Source organism: Hemibagrus wyckioides, linkage group LG13 (assembly GCF_019097595.1).
Source record: "Hemibagrus wyckioides isolate EC202008001 linkage group LG13, SWU_Hwy_1.0, whole genome shotgun sequence".
NCBI classification, from domain to species: domain Eukaryota; kingdom Metazoa; phylum Chordata; class Actinopteri; order Siluriformes; family Bagridae; genus Hemibagrus; species Hemibagrus wyckioides.
In genome coordinates this window covers 16,141,758-16,157,931 of record NC_080722.1, presented here as the reverse complement: position 1 = coordinate 16,157,931, position 16,174 = coordinate 16,141,758, and the positions used below count along the sequence as shown (strand labels likewise).

Genomic DNA, 16,174 nt, shown 5'->3' with positions numbered 1-16,174 from the left:
TTCGCTTTTCATTGTTTATTTTAAACTTATGGTATCCGTAGTCTGTGACCTAGTGTACCAGTATTGATGTATTCACTGCTAGAGACTTCAAAGCACTTTAGTACGTCAGTCTGGATAAGGACGTCTGCCAAATGCCGTAAAAGTAAATGCAATTGTGCTCCCTGCCTTCAGTGCAGCTGTAACTAGCTTTACAGAATTTCATCCATTCAGAACGATATGGTGATTATCTAGAGAGTGGGTATAAGCATCTAAATTTGAAAGGAAATGGGCTAAAAGTAGAGCATCAGGTCTCCTATTCCACTGTCGCTACGTATAATACTAGCAACCCAAATATTAAACAACACTCTGTTGGCAGTGTTAAGCACTGCACACTGTTGAACAGTTTGAGAGAATGATGAAACGCTCACAACTGAAGCGCGACAGACATCATTACTACACTGTGAGATTTTATGAATGAGTCATTGGTTTGATCTATTAGACAGGTGAGGGAAAGGCATCAATGACGTGAAATCTAACGTGGGTTTTTTTTGACATGACACTTTTATTGTAAATCCTGCCAATCCTACCTCCTGCTCCTTGCAGAGGCCTTCCTACTGTGCTAAAGAAATTCACTCTCCGCTTACTCTGCGTGTTATCTATGTGAGATGCCATTACACTAAAGCTAATGAAATGCCAGCACAACCAGAACGTCTCTGACAATAAATCACAACAACTGTGGGAAACACAGTCAATTGGATTTTGTCTTTCGGCTGCAGACCGAGACCACCAACCCACACTATGACTATGCATTTCACCCCAAACCGCCTGGTCTACACCGGACGCTTTCCTGTACCAGGGTGTTAGCAGAGCAGGCAGCATTTTGGCTGAGGTGTGAGTGAGTGAGTGTGTCGGCCTGGCACTGAGCAAAGCCCCACGTCTTAAGCACTGCCCACTGTGCACGACAGAATAAAGAGTGCGCAGCTCCAAAGATCTCTCACTAAGCAGCCGGCCAAGCTGCCCCTTATTTTTAGTCTCTATCGACTTGGCAGGATTTCGTTTGAGTCAGACACTTTGATTGACTTCACTGCTCCTTCTGCTTCTGAGTCTAAAAACTGAGACCGAAGAAGCCAAAATAAGACAAGCTTAAGTCTCCCACGTTCCCTCCTCGAACAGGAAGCAGGGAAATGAATGAGAGGTGATTTTTTTTTTTTACTGGGTACAGTAGTATAGAGTACAATTTTATACATTAGTTAATACACAGAAAGAGCTGATTAGTCTTCGTACAGCCATTCAGGTTATATACACACACACATCAGGCATAACATTATGAACACTGACAGGTGAAGTGAATAACTCTGATTATCTCCTCATCATGGCACCTGTTAGTGGGTGGGATATATTAGGCACCAAGTCAACATTTTGTCCTCAAAGTTGATGTGTTAGAAGCAGGAAAAATGGGCAAGTGTAAGAATTTTGGAAGAAGTTTGACGAAGGTACAAATTATGATGGCTAGACGACTGGATCAGACCATCTCCAAAACTGCAGCTCTTGTGGGGTGTTCCCGGTCTGCAGTGGTCAGAATCTATCAAAAGTGGTCCAAGGAAGGAACAGTGGTGAACCAGTCACAGGGTCATGGATGCACATGGGGAGCGAAGGCTGGCCCGTGTGATCCGATCCAACAGACGAGCTACTGTTGCTCAAACTGCTGAAGAAGTTAATGCAGGTTCTGACAGATAGGTGTCAGAATGCACAGTGCATGATGGGTCAGGTCTGTTTTGGCAGCAAAAAGGTGGACCAACACAATATTAGGCAGGTGGTCATAATGTTATGCCTGATCAGTGTATGTATACCAAATTTTATATAATAATATTTTCAGAGTTGTGCATGGTAACAGTGTATACTGTTATTTATGAAGTGTAACAAACAAAATACTCATGTATCAAGACAGCAAATGATTCTCTGTCTATTGCTGCTCTGAGTTTTTCTGTGGTTATCATACACAATAACAATAACAAGCTTCATATGAATGACTCCACACTGATCAGTATCCAGCCAGCTCTCTGTACTCATTGTGTTAGTCATGTAGATTTCAGAGTCCAAAAACTCTTCTGTTCTAGCATGAGGGAAATGTACGCTTGAGTGAATTGCACTGGCACAAACTGGGGCTTGTGGTGTAACCTGATTTGTTTGGTGCTACAGTGATTTTGGTCAAATGCATTAAAAGCTTTTGCGGCTACTGCGGAAACATCACGAAACAGGACATTCTTAGTGGCCATTACGCATGGAACTGAAAGTCTAAAACAAAGTGCTTCTACCTCCCAAGGGCCTGAACTTTGGCAGTGTGTCTCTCCTCCAAGTCAGCCAGCTTCTTCTTTAGACTGTCAACCTCGAGCCGCAGCCCAGCCGAGTGTTCCATCTCTCCATCCAGCAGATTGCGCAGAGACCTGCAGCCGGCAACATATACAGCAAACACGCACACAGTACACACGCATTCAGACATCCGGCAGCAAATGTTCATTTCACAGCAGCTCAATGTGACAGACCTGTGCAAATGCACCGTTTGTCTCTTCACAGCCACTAGAATGACCCATAATATTTCCCATAAAGGGTTAACTCTACATCATTTGTGTAAAAGACACAAATACCGAGGAAATCATAGCTGTTCAGTCTTAAATGGAAAAGAGAGCAAAAAAAAAAAAACAATAACTCACGTGTTCTGCTCAGTGAGCTCATCCTTCCTGTTCATCATGGCCACAATAGCTTGACGTAGTTCAGCTGCAGAAGCGGAATCATTTGAAAAGAGAACCAGAATTAAACATGACTGGAGCATCGCAATTTTCCCCCTCCTCACAGGAAGACAAGCTCAATTTCTCAAAGAACAATAAGAAAATATATTCAGAGTACTCGATATATCCGTGAGGTGAGAATCGGTGCCCCATGCAGACCACTACTCTGTTCATTTATGGAAACTCTCCCAGACTACTGACATTTTCATTTGAATAGCACCGCAGAAATAATAAAGAGAACTTTGTGCAGCTTAAAATATCAGCCAGACATTAATTTCTTTTAAGTGAGGGTGACATGAAAGGGGAAGACATTTATAACGGTGCACAGCGAGAGGGTTACACCAGCGATTTCAGTTTAACAACCGACTACCTGTGACTAGGAGACAATGAGTCTTTACTAAACACGTATTCAGAGGTCTATTCGGCCAGGAGACTGTTCTCCTGGAAATTACGGAATTAAAAATAACGAGAAAGAACAGCTATAATCGTCCAGGTAAAACAATGATGATTATTTGTCAGGTACAGAAAATTAACACCATAAATCATTAATCAGCTGCACCGCTAGACTTTAATTTAGTGCAGAAGTTCCAGACCATCAGGTGTTGGTGATGGTACATGGGCTATGGGTTTGTTATCATTGAAGCAGTGACAAAGCTATAGGTTTCTGTCAAAGCGAATGGTGAGAGTTTATTAAACAAAACTGATCAATGTATTTTTTTTTTTGACTTAAGCATTGGGAAAGTTTATGTTTGGACATCAGCAAAATATTTTAACAGACAATGGTCAAAAACTGACAAAGAAAGAGAAAAAGTCCAAAAATTTCAGCCTAAGATTAAATAGGCGTACAATGAAACGTCGAATCTAACACTTTGCAAATGACATTAATTATTGATAATAGTAATTAAATAATAAATAATGATAATTAGAAAGAGATCAAACTGTCAGACCCTTGTAAATACTTGAAGAATGTCTAATATTTCAACATTAGACAAGCGATCAGTTAAAGGATCATTTAAAAAAATGTACAGTTTGATATATATCACCTAAAAATCCACACCATCAAGCTAAGTCTTGTGATTGTAGCTGCCAGCAAGTGGTTCCTGACTGCACAGCTGCTAATATTACTCCCTCCTCCACTCACTTTAGACCTAAAATAATAGAGATGCTCAGTTTCCTGTCTTTTTTAGCCCAAAGATCCTGGATGATTACACTATTTATTGAGATTTCTATATGGTAAACTGAAAGTATAGGCAAATCAACAAGAGTGCACAAGCCTGCTGTATGCTCAGTTTCCTTGTCCTGTATGAATCAATGCAGCACAGGTATCATGCAATCATACAGACAAGTCCCTCACTATTATTATCATCTCCACCATCCAGAGATCAAGTGCAGCCTGTGAATGCCCTGGGTCACAGAAAGATCATGGATCCAACAGGCGGAGAAAATAACGTGAGCTTGCTCCTGAGTAGTGCAATGGAAACCGCTCATACAATCTCCAGGAGCTTGTCAGTTCAAATCCCAAAAACTGACCAAAAAAACTGGCCAACTGGTTGGGAAAGATTAAATAGAACATGATTGATTTGAGAAACGTTAACCATTTGTAGGTGTCTATGAGCTCATGGACACCTAAGCAGGCAGTTAATGTCTTCTGCAAGGCCATTCAGCTGCCTTGTGATGACACATGGGCAGCAGCGTGTCATGGCGGAGTTGCACATGTCTCGGAGGAAGTACAGTATGCGTTAGCTTTTACCGTCCCTGTTTTTTTAGCTGTTGAGGGTGGCAAGTGGTAATGAACAAATTGGGAGCAGAACTGAATAAAAGAAATTGTGGACTGTGATTTGGTATACGATGTTAAAAAGGTGATTTGTAGCACCACAAAAAAGCTTCTGCTCCAAGTGAAGTGTAAAGCCAGGAGGCTTTGCATCAGCAGCAGAACGAGAGGCAGTCTTATGCTTCAACGCTCGCCGTGCCTGAGGGCTGCTCCCATCTTGACAAAACAAAGATCTCACATTAAACCAATCTCAGGAGCTGTAGACCAATCTCTGAAGGAACTCATCTATGTAATCATGCCTGGCCCTCTCCACAGGACGTAAACTCGAAAATTGAGCAAAAACTCACTGCAAGATCCTCTTTAGAAGTCTGCATTATTTCTCAAGAGGCTTACAAGCCTCAACAACAGAAGCTGAGAGTACTGGTCCCTAACACAGACCACTGTGAAGAAGCACTCAGGAAGCCTGATTGATGCCAACAGATCATCTGTTTACTGATCATATGTGGAACATTAAATTAACTCAGCTCTGATGACTATAAACATGAGCAAACTATGGCCCTCCAGCTGGTTTCATTCAGCCAATCCAAGTGTACTGTCCTGCAGTATGGCAGTACTTCAATTAGGCATGAATGTATGATTTAACAGCATTCACTTAACAGAGATATGGCTAAGAGGCAACACTTTCAATATTTTCTTATGTAAACTTATCGTTTCTCATAAGATGCCTGCAACATGCAGAGACTGGAGCAGTACACACACACACACAGCATATTATTCAAATTCTGTTTCTGCTCTATGCTGCATGTTCATGGTTTTTAGCCAGAAACTCTACTGTATACAGAATTTTCATGCTTTATTTAGCAGTGTATTCTACAGCATATGATCTAAATTTCAGCCTGTAGGCCTACTGTATGAGAGTGCTAAACCTTTATAAAAGACATATATACTACAAAATGGACTTGTTGACATGTTATTGAGAATGACTAAAATGCTTGCTTACAAATCTCCCCAGATCTTCCAGAAACATTCCTGTTAATGTCTATTTTATATCTTAATTAAATTTGTACAATGTTGAGCGGTTGTTAAGGCACTAGACTTGTTTACCATAAACAATCCCCTTTATGTATTCCATTACGTAGGTCTAAGCATTCATGGGGTTAATTAGGAGAATGGTACATCGGACACAATTGTACATATAAGCCTAATGGAGCGTCTCTAAATGGAAAATAGTTAATGTTGCCCCCAAGCACATATTTACAATCTAATGTGGTTCCTGAGCCAAAGACTTTGCCCATCCCTACTCCAGACTGTCAATGTGATTAATTTTACAACATTTCAGAACTGAAATAAAATCTGCACTGCAACGTTTCACAGATTGTCCAACAGTAAGAGACAAGAAAATGTTTAAAAATTAATTTCTGTGTGTGCGTGTATACAAGGTCAGAGAGAAACTAAGTGTGTAGTGTGTGTGTGTGTGTGTGTGTGTGTGTGTGTGTGTGTGCGTGTAGAGAATGATCCCGCCTCCTCCCGGGAGCCTCCATCTGGAGGAGAAACACACCCTGATGACTTGTTCGTGCCTCGGACGCAGAAACACACATGCACCCACACACAAATTTATGAGTAATCACAATAGCAGTATCCACACACAAAAAGCTATGCAAAAGAGGCAGGCACAAGAATTTTCCATCGGCATTACACAACCATATTCCGGTGGATTTTTATTTACATGTCTAAGATTGATGGATTTATAACAGCACGGGGCTCCTGTGTATGTAATGTTAGCTTGGGCAAAGTGTGTGTGACCATAACAAATTGAACAGTCCAGGTGAGGATTTTCTTGCCTACAGACGTAGTAGGTTTCAGTCACCCAGTGTCTATTTTCTACTCTGTTGGAAACTGAGTAAATGCATTCATAGCTAGTAAGTACCTACGCGCATTTCAGTGCTTTGCATTGTGATGTATTTAACGCATTTTTTATTTCTATTCAATTCTACTCTCTGCCACCTTTATGCTTATCTTAGCATACTGTTTTTATCCACCAGTGCAAACTTGCTGAGGTACTGCTCTGGATCAACAGTGCCCTCCACTGGAGAAAGGTCTTCGATCAGAAATGACAGAAATGCAACAGGCTTAAATGCAAGTCTAAACCGGAAACACTCATAGCCCTGTTTATATTTAGAGATAAATAATAAGATTTCATTAAGATAAAAAAAATCCACAACTGGATACATCTTTCCACGTTACCCATAACTCATTATGAGGTTCAAAGAAAACAGCCCAGAAGTCCATTTCCACAATCAGATCTGCCACAGCTGGACATGGCTGAAAGGTCCATCGCAGACAAACTGTACAATATTTCTCAGATCTGGTTGGTCAAATGTTGATGATTCACTGAACAGCAGCTGTGTTAGTAGTCTCAGCTGTAATCCATTTGATGAAATAAGGTTTATATTAATGTGCTCAGTCCACCAGGTCATTGTTTCTATAGTAACTCATTCATGAGGACTTGTACTGACCCTGCACATATTCCTTGACTAATAATAAACAGATAATTACTGTGTTGTTATTTACCAGGGTTGAAAAGTGTTCAATCTTTGACATGAGGAAACTTGCTATATGGGGATGTTTATTTAACATTTCTGGAAAAGTCTTGACGTCAGCTCTTTGTAATAGCCAGTACGGTTTCTGCCACTGGAGAATCAACATCATTTTCCTATAACACACTTCCTTGTTGTGTTTTATTCTTTCCTATTCCTTATTTTATTCTAACCTATTGCAGGCTTTTTGTCCTTTAACACAGTGATGTGCAAGATTTACAAATGATGATAACACAACACTTTTATATGTTGTGATCTGGGAGCATCCTTAACACTTTCAACAAGCTGAGCTTTAACTAGGCTTCATTTTACTGCTACAGTATATATTAATATTATGAGCAGTGTTTTTCCCTTATTATACAACACTATCAGTCAGTAACAATACCAGTGTCTCTGGTGGTGTATGTTAATGAAGGAAAGACAGAAAACCCACTTACCCATAGTCATAGAGTCAGGCAAGCCAGGACTGGTCACTGCACTGGTTACAGATGCATTCTGGGTCAGCAAGTTGGAGTCCATGCTGAAACAGAAAGCATTTATTGCAGTTAATGGAGAGCAGCTCAGCATTAGTTCAGTAAGATTTACAAAGCAGAAGTGTTACCTGAACTCTGTCTCAGCTTTCGGTTTTTCGGTGTCTGTGGTTGGACTCGAGCTCTCTGTTTGCTCGTGAAATCCTATTGTCTCAACAGAGCGGTCAACTGAAAGTAAAGAAGCAGATCAGAGTGTTAGTTCTCAAAGTTAATTTCACTTCTACGTACCACTATTTCTTTTTCTACTAGAAGACATATATCTTAGGAATAAGGTTTAGATTTAGATTGTTTAGATGTTTTAGCAGGTTTAGATGTTTTTAAAGCAATATTATAAATGGACTGTAAGTTAATTGGTTATTTTTTATTGATAAGCCCAGAGCAAGTGAGATAGGGTGGGCAGACCTTTTGGGCTGTAGGTTTCTGTTGCAGTAAGAGGGATGAGGATGTCTGAGCTGTCGTTGTCGGCCTCTGTAATGATCGGCCTAGGGCTCCAAGTTGAAACACTGGACAAGCTCCCAATTACAACTCTGAAAGAACAAATCACTCGTATTCAGTATTCATGTGATATTATCTACTATGATATTCTATATCATCACTATTTAATTTATGTGCTACACTTGGCAAATTAAGATATATGAGCAGAAACACACTGTTCTCCACTCTCTTGGTCCTCTTGCAGCGCTGGCTGGCTCTTGCCATAAAAATCTTCATCCTCATCTTCCTCGTGGTCAATGCTCTTGGACTCAAGAAGAACCCCATTCTGTGGAGGAGTTTCAGCCCAACTGATGATGCCATGCTCTGGCTCAGGCAGACCGTTCTGTAAGGGGGACGACTCACAGGCCTCTAGAGCATCCTCTGAGTTCGCATCCCCCATTGTACTCTTCCTCAGACCCCTCGTGCCACCCCCACACCCCTCATCTTCATCCTCTGCTCCCGCGTCCAGATCATCATCAAATGAAATGATGTTAGTGATTTTCTTCTTCCTCCTGCGCTCCTTCCTCAAACCGGAGTCTAAACAGCAAAGGGAACAGAAACCAGGAAGCTTCAAATGTTGCACAGTAATCTTAATATGAATAATTACCAAGAAAGGGCTATACTAAAAATCTCTGAGCAGTTACTAGTACAGATACTGAACTTAAAGAGAGGCAATAACTTAAAAATTAGGTCATGTATTATAGTAACATGTTCATGTACTCTCCTCTATACCTGCGGATGTGCTCCGGGGCAGGACGGGCAGGGGGTCAGAGGGACAGTCTGATCGTGGTGCAAAACCAGGCACCACTGCTGTGGCAGTGCCGATCTCTCGGAGCAGGGTGCTGACGCCCTGCGCCGACTCCTTCCACAGACTGCTCATGCCCTGTGTGGACTCTTTTAGCAGAAGTGAGACAGAAGGCCCGGTGCGTGCCTGCCCATTTAGATCAGTGTTGTCAATGTTTATGGCAAATAGGATGGAGTTCAGTCCTGATTCCACAGAAACAAGAGAACATTCAGGTGAAATGATGCTCTGCTCTGAACAAAAATGTATTAGTCTTGAAGTAAAGTTATTTGTTCATTTTTTGGTTGGTCAGACTGAATTAAAAAAATTAAAAGAAAACCGAATGAAAAAATCCAGACAGATTTTTTGAAAGGTTTGGAAACCCTGATTTTCTTTGTACTTGAGCGTATGTTGATAAATGCAGATCACTCGTAAATTATAAAGCACATTCACGGCACAGTTGTTTTACATTTATTTACGCCCACAATACTCCGTGAAAGACAAGGATGACAGACAGAGCCAAAAACAACTAAATGATGACTAAACCATGAACTAGAAACGTCTAAAGGCAGGTAAATATTCCCGTAAGCAACTCATCAGTTACAGTTTATTGCTTACCACAGATAGAGTCTGACTTCCTCCTTTTATGTACCAGCATTTCGGGTTTTTTTTTTCGCCTCCATTTATGAATTCTTTTTCTTATTGATTTCCTTTAAGTTATTATCATTATTAATCAAACATGTTTCGGCTTCGAGGATGCAGTTGAAATAAGCTGTTTAAACTTGACAGTGTAATCTGTATATAGAATTGTATCTGGTAGTATACAAATGCTTTTTCTGAACAAACTGGATTTTAATGAATATCTATTGCGAGTTCTCATGTGAATGAACTATGAATAATTCCTTCATCGAGTGTGATAAATTGGGCTGAAAGTTTAAACAAAACAAAAACCCAAAATCTTAATCACTGAGGTTTATTAACAAATAAAGAAAAAAAATTTGGTTAGACTAGGAAATGGTTAATAATAAAGAAAAAAAAATATGAATAAAAACACAGTTAAACAAAGACACAAAAAACAGTATTACTAAGAAGTATGGCATTTCAGGCAAACTCTTTCATTTAAGTTGATTTCCAAAGTGAAAGTTGAACGTACACACACTATCAAGTTACACTAACCCACGCTACTAACCTGCAGCCATAGTGGGAAGCATACTGGCTCTCTCCTCATCAAGGATAAAAGCCCACTCTTCATAAAATGTACTAGGAAAACATAGGAATGATCGGACATGAGTTGAAATTTGTATGACTACTTACTCAAACAGGGTTAGGAAATATGCAATCAATCCACAAAATATACTGTGCAGCCTTCAAAACCAAAAGTACATCAATCCTGTTTGAGAAACTGAATAAAACATGCAAGGGCTACCTCAGTCGAGGGCGGTCAGCCAGCAGCATATGGAGGTATCGCTCCAAAGAGTGCTCGTTGAGAGCACAGCGCAGCCAGGCCCTGCCTCGGCCCAGCTCAGACCAGATGTTCCTTAGAGAGTAGAAACGCTGCAGCTCATGACGGTTCAGGTGCTCTTTCACATAGAACCAGAATGTCAAATCTGCAAAAGTCACACAACCTTCAGTTACACATCCTTCAGTTTCATCTGAGACTGCTTCAGTTTAACCGCTTTAACACAACTTGCTAAAGTACGGCACATACTGTAGACTGGTTTGTGTATAAAAAACTGCTGGTCAAATGAGAAAATAATATACTTTCATTTAGTCATCTTCAGTAACTACTTCATCCTGGTAGATGGGGCACCAGTCCATCACAACATGCACACATTTGCATCAGCAATCCACCTACCAGCTGATAGGTGGGAGGAAACTGAAAAACCTGGAAGGAAAGTAAAATGAGGGACTAAGCCTCAACAAGGGGGAGAGCGGCTGCAGTGGCGTGAATCCTCAGCCACAGGAGGACTCTCCACAGACGCAGATCTTGTTACTAAAAGAAAGTATTTAAAGAGAATACTGAAGGCCGATGTAAAGAAGAGCTCCTTATGAACAGTAGCACAGCATGGGATAAATGAAAACTGCAACAGCCATTCGAAGGACAACAGACAATCATGCAGAAGTTAGGTTTAGATCCTGAACACAAAGTGGTGGATTTAACTGCTATAAGGTGTAAGTACACGACAAACTGTCAGTAATTTTTTGTTCCTCATTTAGTCGAATCCCAGGTCCACCAAGCCATTACTGCTGGGCCCCTGAGCAAGGCCCTTAACCCTTAATTGCTCAGCTGTATAAAATGAGAATAAATGTAAGTCACTCTGAATAAGGGCATCTGCTGTAAATATGTAAATGGTCAGTTACAATTGGGTTCATTTGAGCTATTATTCCACTCGATAGGCCAGAATGAAACAGACTGATATGATGATTTTCAAGTAAGTGTAAGTAAAGATAACCGAATTATTGAAAATGTTGTACTGAAATCGAGATCCCTTCAGTTTCAGAACAATGATAACTGAAGTAAAAATGCGGGCCCCAATTTCACACTACATAAAAAGAGGACCCTGGGAAACAACTCGCTTGAAAGTCTCCTGGGATCGACAACGTCTCTAAACAAAACTCAAGGGCACCTACAGTAGGCAAACAGCAGTGGCTATCAAAAAAAAGAGTTTTAAATTTCATAATAGCTCTTGACTCGGAGTATGATTCATATCATCGTTCCTTGGCACACATCACTTTTCTTTTCTTTTCTTGGAGGTGACACTAACAACTGATCTTGAACCACTCATAAAAAATTTCCACAGAATGAAGGAACTCGAATATGTGAGACTTTTAAAATCTTTAATGCACTCTTAATAGTGACACTAGCCAACTATATGATAGCGACTTAGGTCACGCAAATTTATCTCTGCATCTAATCTCTTAATCACTCTTTTTACGCTGCATTAACAAACAGTATCATTCTTAGTCTCCCTGTTGCTTAAAAAAAAAAAAAACTCTAAACCACAGCAGGTGTTGGTAGATAAACCTCAGAGGTGGCCTGTTTCTCTTTTTTTGCCCTTTTTCATGACACTTATTGCATTACCATCTGGTTTCACAAGCACTCTCAGCACCTGCTCTCCCTGTATGAGACCTCTGTAGCATCTGTTTCCTCTATGGACTGCCCACAGCTCTATAGATACTCTCTGTTACTAAGATACATCCAGCCTAGGGCCTCCCAGGTCTAGAAGGTAAGAGTAGACTTGCCGTTCATTTATTGAACCTTCGTCAAGGTTTTTGGTTACTGATAAAATGTTTACAAAAGTTACTTTTCCATTAAACCGTCTTTAAATATTAACCAGAGATTGTGGATTGTGTGAGTGTCAAGTCTGTAGTTGCTCTACCTCCTTCTGTCTTGCTGGTGAAGCCAGCCACCTGCTTTATGGCTGCAGCGGTGAGCGCCAAGCCTCGACTCTTCCTCAGTCCATGCTGAAGCACAGCCTCAAACTGGGCACACAGGCATATAACTCTGAAAACACACACAGCAGTCGGGAACAGATGAGTCACGGGAATACAACTGAAGCCTAGGTCAAAAAAGCAGCAATGAGAAATGTGTAATAACGACCTGTCAGGGAAACTAATTGAAAACGTAACCACACCAAAATTATAGAGGAGTCACAGTCAGGCGATTGTAGAAGATAAAGCAAACAACGAAGGGAAAAGGTAGCAAGAACAGGAGAAGACTGGGAAAGGTGAGGGAACCTGGAACACAGTATTTCTGAGGCAGTGAGAATTTGAAATAAAATTATAGCATATCCCTTAAATTTCATCAAACCTGCTGTCAGAGTCGGAGGCAATCTCCTTCCTTCCACCAAAGCGAATTTGACACTATAAAAAAGATAACAACGTACAAAATCATATATAATATCTCAAAATATGCATAACAAAAAAATATATATAAACACGGTGTATTTCAAGGTGTATTGTCGTCACACAACTCACACATACACAAGAATGCAAACAAAAGACCAGAGCTAATATCCGAATCTCTCTACATTCCTCCTATCTGCTCTTACTGCACTAATTCTTATTTTTGTACACGTTTTTTAATTATTGCACACGTCTTATTTAATGCACAGATCATTTGTTATTACATGCTTATAAATGCTTTATTAATCTTATAAACTCCTTTCATCTTTATTAATGCTTTAATCCTATATTTGATGAGTGTAGAAAAAGAAAAAGTTAAGCAAGCTTACAGATTTAGTTTATGAATTATTCTAATATTAGACACACATTATATATATATATATATATATATATATATATATATATATATATATATATATATATATATATATATACATACATACATATATATACATATATATACATATACATACACACACACACTATATTGCCAAAAAGTATTCGCTCACCTGCACTGACTCGCATATGAACTTAAGTGACATCCCATTCCTAATCCATAGGGTTCAATATGACGTCAGTCCACCCTTTGCAGCTATAACAGCTTCAACTCTTCTGGGAAGGCTGTCCACAAGGTTTAGGAGTGTGTTTATGGGAATTTTTGACCATTCTTCCAAAGCGCATTTGTGAGGTCACACACTGATGTTGGATGAGAAGGCCTGGCTCTCAGTCTCCACTCTAATTCATCCCAAAGGTGTTCTATCGGGTTGAGGTCAGGACTCTGTGCAGGACAGTCAAGTTCATCCACACCAGACTCGGTCATCCATGTCTTTATGGACCTTGCTTTGGTCACTGGTGCACAGTCATGTTGGAAGAGGAAGGGGCCAGCTCCAAACTGTTCCCACAAAGTTGGGAGCATGGAATTGTCCAAAATGTCTTGGTATGCTGAAGCATTCAGAGTTCCTTTCACTGGAACTAAGGGGCCAAGCCCAGCTCCTGAAAAACAACCCCACACCATAATCCCCCCTCCACCAAACTTTACACTTGGCACAATGCAGTCAGACAAGTACCGTTCTCCTGGCAACCGCCAAACCCAGACTCGTCCATCAGATTGCCAGATGGAGAAGCGCGATTCGTCACTCCAGAGAACGCGTCTCCACTGCTCTAGAGTCCAGTGGCGGCGTGCTTTACACCACTGCATCCGACGCTTTGCATTGCACTTGGTGATGTTTGGCTTGGATGCAGCTGCTCGGCCATGGAAACCCATTCCATGAAGCTCTCTGCGCACTGTTCTTGAGCTAATCTGAAGGCCACATGAAGTTTGGAGGTCTGTAGCGATTGACTCTGCAGAAAGTTGGCGACCTCTTCGCACTATGCGCCTCAGCATCCGCTGACCCCGCTCCGAGTTGCTGTCGTTCCCAAACACTTCCACGTTCTTATAATACAGCTGACAGTTGACTGTGGAATATTTAGGAGCGAGGAAATTTCACGACTGGATTTGTTGCACAGGTGGCATCCTATCACAGTTCCACGCTGGAATTCACTGAGCTCCTGAGAGCGACCCATTCTTTCACAAATGTTTGTAAAAACAGTCTGCATGCCTAGGTGCTTGATTTTATACACCTGTGGCCATGGAAGTGATTGGAACACCTGATTCTGATTATTTGGATGGGTGAGCGAATACTTTTGGCAATATAGTGTATACATATTTTTTATATAATATATATATATATATATATATATATATATATATATATATATATATATATATATATATATATATATATATATATATACACACACAATATATATCTTTTCATTGTACATCATATTATGTCTATTTACTGGAGCTGTAGAGATTCTCATTCCTGAACTTTTCCCCAAAAGTATTAAGATATTAGATTTAGTATTTGATGATATTTATAGAGCTACTTATTTACTTACAGTGAGGTTAATACATCACAGCCTGTGTTTTGTCTGATGCTGATATAATTACAATCTGGAGTGTCTTATAGTAGTATTTAATCATTAAAGATGCAAATATAACTTTAAGAGGCAAATAAGGAGTTATTATCAGTTATAATGTGGTAATTCTCAATGTATACTACTACGGGATGTCAGAATATTTACGCCCTTATCCAGAGCAACTTACAATTCTCTCATTTATACAACTGAGCACAGTGGCAGCTTGACAGCAGTGGGATTTGAACTCACAACCTTCTGGTCAGTAGGCCAATGAGCTACCACTGAGCTACCCAAAACAGCCTCTCCTGCTCATCTGATTAGCAATGATTACTAAGTTGTGTTTATTTTTTGTCACATATACATTACTGCACAGTGAAATTATTTCGTTGCATATCCTATCCTTGAGGGGTGGGGTCAGAGCACAGGGTCAGCCATGATACAGCGCCCCTGGAGCAAGGTGGGTTGAGGGCCTCAACAGCTGCAGCTTGGTAGTGCTGGGGCTTGAACCCTGATCTTCCGGTCGACGATCCAGAGCCTTAACTACTTGAGCTACCACCTCCCCGATGAATTAACTGAAATATTACTGCTTTTTATTTTAATATTACGAATTTCAAAAAGTTCTTGTTCCTTATTTGTTGCTTCATTTATCCATAACAACCACAATAAAAGTTCATAATAATCTCCATCACAGTCGTATGATTTAGATGTAGTGTACACAAACACATAACCTCTAGATATCAATAACAAACCCTAGACTTCACTTTAACAACCAGGGGCATGAGATACTGTACCTGTTTGACTGCATCAAGCAATCTTTCCAGAAGGTTTTGCCTTTTCAGGTCATGTTGCTGTGTGCCTAAAAGAGCCAAACATTCAACACGTTACTGTCACATGCACTTGACTCACAAGAACATAGTCCAGATATTACACAAAGCCTGCACATGTACATAAGTCACCAAGCAGTCAGCACACATCACTAGCACATTTTTACATATGTTTGTTATTGACCCGTTATTGCAGATTAGAGAAGTTGTCATAGACCATTTATTATACAGATTCCTTTTTTATAAGCAGAAGTACCTACTTAATTGAAGTTTCTGACTTCCACCTCCCCACGCTTACCCACAGCTCATCACTTCCTACTAAGCTGTGCAACTGTGTGTCTAGAAACCACTGATGCACTGTTTGTCACAGACATTTGCATTATAACTTCATGCATGTGCAATAATGAAATATATACAAAATGTTGTGTTTAAACCTGACATGGTACTTGTAGTCAGGTATTTGTATCTGCATTACAATGGTTTAATATTGCTTTGTACACTGACCAGGCATAACATTATGACCACCTGTCTAATATTGTGTTGGTCCCCCTTTTTACTGCCAAA

At 40.2% G+C, this 16,174-nt stretch overlaps 1 protein-coding gene across 2 annotated transcripts in view; it reads right to left on the bottom strand.

Moving 5' to 3' along the window:
- snx29 (sorting nexin 29) overlaps nucleotides 1-16,174 on the bottom strand; it is a 102,607-nt gene that overhangs the window by 75,483 nt on the left and 10,950 nt on the right. For both annotated transcript variants that reach the window (XM_058407144.1, XM_058407145.1), the window contains exons 2-13: nucleotides 15,578-15,642; nucleotides 12,730-12,782; nucleotides 12,299-12,423; nucleotides 10,345-10,525; nucleotides 10,108-10,178; nucleotides 8,870-9,124; nucleotides 8,314-8,674; nucleotides 8,066-8,190; nucleotides 7,735-7,831; nucleotides 7,571-7,653; nucleotides 2,691-2,754; nucleotides 2,295-2,423 (exon numbers count right to left, since the gene is read on the bottom strand). In XM_058407144.1, coding sequence (XP_058263127.1) covers nucleotides 2,295-2,423; nucleotides 2,691-2,754; nucleotides 7,571-7,653; nucleotides 7,735-7,831; nucleotides 8,066-8,190; nucleotides 8,314-8,674; nucleotides 8,870-9,124; nucleotides 10,108-10,178; nucleotides 10,345-10,525; nucleotides 12,299-12,423; nucleotides 12,730-12,782; nucleotides 15,578-15,642 — 1,609 coding nt within the window. The remainder of the gene's footprint in view (nucleotides 1-2,294; nucleotides 2,424-2,690; nucleotides 2,755-7,570; nucleotides 7,654-7,734; nucleotides 7,832-8,065; nucleotides 8,191-8,313; nucleotides 8,675-8,869; nucleotides 9,125-10,107; nucleotides 10,179-10,344; nucleotides 10,526-12,298; nucleotides 12,424-12,729; nucleotides 12,783-15,577; nucleotides 15,643-16,174) is intronic.